We start from the raw sequence: 7,896 nt of genomic DNA on the forward strand, positions 1-7,896 counted from the left end.
GGGGTACATACCAACATACGTCCTGAGTACACACACAAAAACCCACAGAGAAAAACAAAGAAAAACACCAGCATACACGTAACGAACATTCACTAAATGACCTCCCCTGGGCCCCGACCAGAAAAAGAAACCGATCCCCTCTGCCGCATCACAACAGATGCGGACGGACATACGAGCGAAATCGCCTGGACTCCCAACGCCCAATTTTCCGAAGGGCCTGATCCCCAAGGCCCCACCGAGCCGCTTCCGTGGCGGCTCCAATGCGGAAAGAGTGAGAGGAGAAATCCGTCCCCTGAAAACCGGCTGCCCCCAAGCACTTCCGGAGGACAGCCGTAAATTGAAAACGTGAGAGGGCCGTACCATCAGCCCTTAAAAACAGAGGACCCTGTTGAGCGGAGCGCACCTGTAACCAATGCCGCACCGCAGCCACGGGGCAAAGCGAGGACCCAGGAACCACCCCTAGCTCAACACAAGCCCCTCGGCCCAGCTGGTCCGTTTTTGACCTCTTTATCCGGATTAGAAGCTTGTCCGGATGCAAGCAAACATCCTCCAACTGCAATCCCCCATTCCCCCGCCTGGAAATACTCACCAATTCGCTAATCCGAAAAGCTCCAAAGAACGCCAAGATAAACGCCGTCCTGAAGAGTTCCACCTCCTGGTCCGCAGAACACACTCCCGGCAAGCAGTCCACCAACCGGGACAACACATCAAAGGAAATCGGGCGCCTGGAATCAATCGAACAAGTACCCCTCGCATAACCCTTCAAGGCCTTTTGAACAAGGAAATGTTTGGTTACATCAGCAACCCCCCACAACTGAAAGTAGAAGGCTAAGGCCGCCATTTTGCGGCGCAACGAAGAAATAGACACACGCTGTTCAAAATGCAGACTCACAAAATATAAGAGCAGGAACAACCGTTCCCGATCACCAGAAAGACCCCCCACCTCACTCACCATCTGATGCCACGTCGCCCACACCCGTTCGTAGGCCGTCCAAGTGGAAGGACAAACCGACGCCCGAACCAATTCCATTACTGCGGCGAGACGATGTTCCACAGCTCCCCGGGACACATCAGGCCTTGCTGATCCGCATCCGGTGCCAACCTCCGAAACCTGTCCCACTGGAAGCGAGAAAGAGCATCAGCCACCGAATTGTCAACACCCGGAACATGCACAGCATAGAAAAAAGAATTCAGGAGCAAACATTTGAGCACCAGGTGGCGAAGCAACCTAATAACCGGTGGAGAAGAAGCAGTAATGCTGTTGATGGACTGAACTACCCCCAGGTTATCGCAATGAAAACGGACCCTCTTATTTGTGAAATCCTGACCCCATAACTCCACAGCCAACACAATGGGAAATAATTCCAACAGAACCAAGTTACGAATGAAGCCAGAATTCCGCCAGGAGGCCGGCCATTCCCCCGCACACCATTGCCCCTGGAAATAGGCCGCAAAACCCCCCGAGCCTGCCGCGTCAGTAAACAGCTCCAGGTCAAAGTTTGACACCGGAGCTTCCAACCAAACCGAACGGCCGTTAAAGGAGCTCAAGAACAAATCCCAAACCCGCAAGTCATCCCGATGCTCTTTAGATAGGCGAATGTAATGATGCGGCGCCCTGACTCCCGCCGTGGCAGCCGCCAACCTCCTGCAAAACACCCGCCCCATGGGCATGATGCGGCAGGCAAAATTCAATTTTCCCAGCAGAGACTGCAGGGCACGCAGCTGAATTTTTCGCGTGTCCAAGTACCCTGCAATAACTCTGCGTAGGTCCATTAGCTTGTCAACCGGAAGCCTGCATTCCATTGCCATCGTATCAATGACAATGCCCAGAAATCGCAGTTCCATGCACGGCCCCTCAGTCTTGTCAGGGGCTAATGGGACTCCAAAATAATCAAACAGCTGTTGGACCGTAGCCAAGAGCGTCGCACACATCACCTCCCCCGGAGGACCTATCACCAGAAAATCGTCTAAATAATGAATTATGGAAGACAACCCAGAAACATCCCTAACAACCCATTCCAAAAAAGAACTGAATGTTTCAAACAGCGAACAAGAAATGGCGCAGCCCATAGGCAAACATTGGTCAACGAAAATTCCACCCTGCCATTCACAACCCAAAAGATGCAGGCTGTCCGCGTGCACCGGCAACAACCTAAACGCAGCTTCAATGTCAGTTTTCGCCATAAGGGCCCCCCGCCCAAAACGACGCACCCAGGCCACCGCTTTATCGAACGAAACGTATGAAACCGAGCATAAGTCGTCCGCTATAGCGTCATTCACCGAACCCCCCGGGGGTAAGACAGGTGGTGAATGAGTCGAAACTTATTAGGTTCCTTTTTTGGAACCACACCCAGAGGAGAGAGTACCAGATTCGGCAAAGGCGGAGATGAGAAAGGGCCCGCCATTCTGCCCAACCTCACTTCCTTCCGGAGCTTCGCCGAGACCACCGACGAATGCGCCCTAGCGGAACTCAAATTGCCCCCGGGAGGAGGAACCACAGACAAAGAACAAGGAATGCGAAAGCCTTGCGAAAACCCCCCCAGCAAAAGAGCGGCAGCTTCCCGATCAGGGTACCTACTTAGGAACCTGGCCAACCTTTCCACTTTCACCGGCGTCCGCCCTCTTACCAGCGTCGGCATGTTTTGCTCCCCCATGCTTAAAGCATCGCGCCGACGAGTGATTTCCGCCGCAGTTGGAACACTCGTGCTTGAAGCGACAGGAGGTTCCAAACTTGCAAGTGGCCTCGTTAAACTGCCAACACAAGCCTTTACGTTTTGCGGCCGGAGAAGGCGAGGAAGCCGCCCCCCCGACCCCACCCTGAAAGGGGTGACCGGTAGATCTAGCCTGGGTCATGAGGCGCATCCAAAGACTGATGTCCTTATGATCCCAGCGCAAAGATGGTCTGACGGCCTTGCGTTGACGAAAATGTTCGTCGTATCGCAACCAGGCCGTACCACCGTAGACCCGATAAGCTTCCCCAATGGAATCTAAATAACAAAATAGGGGGGAACACTGATCAGAATGTTTTTCCCCTATTACACTGGCCAGAATTGTGAAAGCCTGCAACCAGTTGGTAAATGACCGCGGAATCAAACGATACCGGCGCTTTTCTTCCTCCTCCTTTTTAGATTCATCAGGCTTGACCCTGTCCAAGTTGAATTTTTCCAACGGTAGCAGAGAAAAAATCTCAACATACTCACCCCGCCAAATTTTTTCCCTCACTTCCGTTTTCAAATGAGCACCCAGAGGTCCCTCGAAGCAGACATAAACTTCGCACTTCGCAGAATCCGCCATGCGCACAATCTCCTTGTCCCCATCTGCTGAACCCGACCCTTTTGTCACCGGCGTCACCCCAGGAGAAGACGACGGCACCCCAGAACTTACCTCTACTGCATCAGCCAACCCACCTGTGACCTGGACCGAAGGAGCTGGTACCGGCGTCACCGAACTCACCTCTTTTGATCCAGTGGATTCCGCCAGCGGCCGTGAAACAGAAGAACAGCCCGCTGCTGACCCCACTGATTCCGTAACCCCCCCTGTTGCAGCAGCCCATGCATGTATCGGCGCCCCCGCGGGTGCAGCCGCTAAAGCCGGCTCGCACCTGGACAACAAATCCTTAAACCCGGACAAAAGAGTATGCAGCAAAGACACTCCCCCTATGCCGTCCGGGACTGCCTGTGCACCCGGACCCCCTGAAACCTGCGTCCCCCCACCACTACCTAGGACCCCCGCGCCAATAACAGGTGAAGAGGGCCCCCTTGCTGGGAGAGAAGACGAACTAAGCAGTGCAGACAGCGTAGATGGAGCCTGGACAGCAGGCAGAGCAGACACACCAGAGGAATATACCACAGAAGACCCGACAGGAGGAGAGGCAGGTACAGAAGGAGCAGAAAACAGAAGGGAAGGAGAGGCAAAGGACACTGACTTACCTGGCTGACCCGGTGAAAGCCTCCGCTCAGCCGTCCGTCCGTGTCCCGAATGAGGAGCCGCCCCGACATCCAGAGTATCCTCTTCATCCGATGCCGACAGTTCCCCTTCAGAGCGCTCATCCACCTCCGCCGAGTGGGACACCAGGCCAGTCCCTGAAGAGCCACCGCTGCAGCCGGACAGGCTGAAGATTCCATCGCTGGGAGCTGCCACTCTGCAGGGAACAGAGCGGCCTCCGTAGGTCTGGCGCTGGGCGGTGACGTCACTGCCCTGCGACGCTGTAGCACTTGTCCTCAGCAGGCTTCCATCCGAAGGTCGCATGCCCGTGACGTCATAGACGGGCGCCTCCGGCCGAGCACCGCCACTCATTCCCGCCTCCTCTTCTTCCCGCCGAACGCCCCGCCGCAATGGGACAGCGGCGGGCGCCGAGATCCGGTCCGGAACCATCGATGGGACGCAGGGGACCCTCCTGGAGCCTCGACTTCTTCCACGAGAGGCCGCGGCCGTACCCGGAAGTAGGCCCGCACCCGGACCCCGCACTTCACTCCCACGCCGGACCGCGCCGCCACCGGAGGGACCCGGGGAGCCAGTCGGATGTTCCAGAGCTGCAGGTGAGGGGGCAACGGAGCTGGAGGGGGCTGCGCTCACTTTGCCAGGGCCCCGTCTGTGTCGAGGATTCCTCCCGACCCCCGCTGTACCTGTAGGAGGCTTCCCACTGACAGCCGAGGTCGAAGGGTCCCTAGGGGGGCTCCCTAAGCGACGGCGGACCCTAGGGGTCGTTTCTGGGCTGAGGCGCTCAGGAGGCCTTGACCTCCTAGGCCGTGATAAAGTTGGGGCAGGCGAAGCTGGTACCTGCCCCGACCCCTGTAGTAGGCCATCCATATTGGCCTGAAGCCATTGCGGACCATTCGCCATGGCCGCACTGCGTAACTGGGCCAGCATAGAGTCCAAATCTGCCATACCGATAGACAAGGGGGGGGGTACAGAAGTTCTCCTATTGCTGTCTGGTCTCCAACTGACCGGACCCCTGGTCCCACCCTAAACTAGCCCCTGCTAACCCCACCTTGCCCCACCCTGCCCCACCTTCCCAAAAACCAATCACCTGCTTTAATTCTTCCTTAAAAAAGTTAACCCCCACTGGGTAGCAACCTTCCCTGCAAACCCCAGTCATGTCCAGCCTTCCGCTTACTGCTGTGCATCCATCTCCAGGCTTCCCCCCTTTCTTAACTTGTATTCACATATCTGGCAAGCTGTGTTTTTGTGACTGCCAGATAGTTCTAAAGGAACTAAAAGGGGTTCTTCTTTTATAAATGGAAGGGAAAGGCAAATGAAGATTTATTATTATTATTATTCAGGATTTAAATAGCACTTACAGTTTGTACAGTGCTTCACAATATAAAGGGAGATGGTACAGATATAATACAATACAACACAAGAGGGACCTGCTCATAAGAGCTTGCAATCTAATAGGGTGAGGCAAGTGGTACAAAAGGTATCAACCATAAGGGAAGAGCTGATAAAAGTATTAAAGGTTCAGTTGTTCAAATTTGAGTGAAATCAAATGGCAGTTTAAAGAACTTAGAGACCACAAGAGATCTTGTTCCTTCTGTCCATCACCACTGCCTATATGTAGCCAGGTATGATGTGTCACAACTTTAGTGCAGGGGGTAAAGCTTGGAGGATGTCTATGGCCCAGCATTTCTTTCTATGAAAACAACATTGAGCCTCATGTGAATAAAAGCATCAGAGGAAAAACAAATCTGTTAGCACATGGTAATCCATTTTTTTTCTCCCATACTGTATTGAAAACCTCATAGAGAAACAAACTGATTGCTGAGGTCAACAAGAGCTGTTCTTGTTTTTTAGAGTTCAACTTCAAACTGAAGACATCTTGTGATGTCAGTATGAAAGATGAATTTAATACTTACAAAATAAGACCTCAAGATCAACAATGCAGCCCATACTCTTCAAAGATGCCGCTAAATAGTTCCTTTTCAAGGACACACTATTGCATAGCCTACGTAGGTTGAGGCCTAGGATAGAAGGTCTACCTGGAGTGGCCTGCAGCCACCCATACATCGTTCAGACCTCCACACATACAGCATTGCTTTAAACCTTCTCCTTGTGCAATCTCCATGGGCTTCTAAAGTGCTGGTTCAAAAAAGCCTGTCTCTGCTAGCTATTGAAAGATATAGATGAATAGAAGCTGCATGCCAGAGATCTCTTCATTCTATGGGTTGTTTATTGAACCATCCATAATATAGCTGTCTCTATGTTGTCTCTTCCCTTGTCTTAACTCACTTCATTGAAATGGCTTGATCACAACCATGATCCTTATGATCAAGCTGTTTTGGTGAAACGCGTTAAGGAAAGGTGATCTTCAGGGAGGGACATCATGGAAGCAGCAATATTATATATATATATATATATCTATAGATATAGATATAGATATATATATATATATATATATATATATATATATATATATATATACACACACTCACCGGCCACGTTATTAAATACACCTTGTAAGGGGTCGGCTCGGTAGCGGGTGTGGGTGACCCCCTGGGTGGGTTCGCTACACAGAGAGACAGCCGAAGAGTGGTTGAAAACAAAGGTCTATGGTTTATTGTTCCAATTTGCTGGAACAAGTGCAAACACCCAAACAGCATAAATCAAACAAAACATAAAATAAACCCTGGCCACTTGGGGCGTCTACCTTCACAACACAGGAACCTACCTATGGAGTCTGTCACAACCTACTGCTGGTCAGACACTGCTGGTCATACAGCAGTAAACCAATAGTCTATTTGTTTTTCTTTTCTCACAGAAAAAGTCCACACCACCTCATCTTCAGAAGTCTCTCAGCTCACTGCTCTCCTTAACGCACAAAGCCTCAGGATGCAGCAATTAGTAGTCATCCTCTGGATAACTTATAGAGGCCTTAATTGCCTCATTCTGAATAGTTGAAGCTTTCCAACATCCTTAAACCTTTCTGACTACCTCCGCAGCCGACACCTGAAAGTAATTGGTGAATTGTCTAAACAAGGCAGAAATGTATCTCCCATCTGTGACAACACCCACACATTTACCTGACTTCCTGTCACATACCCCCCCCCCTCTTGTTTCAACCCTAGGGTTGGGACACAGGTTGCCAGGCACGCATGCACTCTGGACAAACCATCTGCATTTCCCATTTTAACACCGGGGCGATGCGTTACCACAAAACTGAATTCCTGAAGGGCCAGGAACCACCTATTTATTCTCCTATTGGTCTCCTTGTTCTGTGCCATACACTTTAATGGGGCATGATCCGTCACCAGTTCAAAACTGTCTACCCAGGAGGTAGTACCGGAGAGAATTCAAAGCCCATTTCACCGCCAAACACTCTTTCTCAATGGTGGCATAATTCTCCTCATGGGCCTTCAACTTTCGGCTGAGGTGTAACAGGGTGTTCTTCCCCCTTGATAATCTGGGACAGTACAGCTCCTAAACCCACATTTGACGCATCTGTCTGAACCACAAAGTCCCGTGAAAAATCAGGCAAATTTAAAACTGGCTGACTACATAAGGCCTGTTTTAAAGCCTGAAAAGCTGTTTCTGCTTCGGGAGTCCATTTGATCATGACAGACTCTTTCCCTTTGGTCAAATTGGTCAGGGAAGCAGCCTGTGAGGCAAAATGGGGAATAAAACGGCGATAATAACCTGCGATCCCCAAAAATGCACGAACCTGTTTCTTGTTGGTGGGACATGGCCAATCCTGAATAGCCTCAACTTTGTTTATTTGGGGCTTGATTAGACCTCTTCCAATGGTATACCCCAGATACTTCGCCTCTTCTAGTCCAAGGGTACATTTTTTTGGATTGGCTGTAAACCAATCCTCACTGTGGATGACCACAGGCCGAAGGGTATTATCCATGGTGCGTTGAAATGTGGCGGGAGCATTCTGTAACCCAAAAGGCATCTGTA

At 51.3% G+C, this 7,896-nt stretch overlaps 1 protein-coding gene across 1 annotated transcript; it reads right to left on the bottom strand.

The window, feature by feature from the left end:
- Positions 1 to 1,029: 1,029 nt before the first annotated feature.
- LOC309552765 (uncharacterized protein) lies at positions 1,030 to 1,803 on the bottom strand (the record flags this gene model as incomplete). Its single annotated transcript, XM_082253679.1, has 1 exon — positions 1,030 to 1,803. One exon carries the CDS (start codon positions 1,801 to 1,803, stop codon positions 1,030 to 1,032), a length of 774 nt encoding a protein of 257 aa, XP_082109805.1.
- Between the last annotated feature and the right edge of the window lie 6,093 nt (positions 1,804 to 7,896).

This window comes from Pelophylax lessonae, assembly GCF_965119305.1.
Source record: "Pelophylax lessonae genome assembly, chromosome: 4".
Classification (NCBI taxonomy): Eukaryota; Metazoa; Chordata; class Amphibia; order Anura; family Ranidae; genus Pelophylax; species Pelophylax lessonae.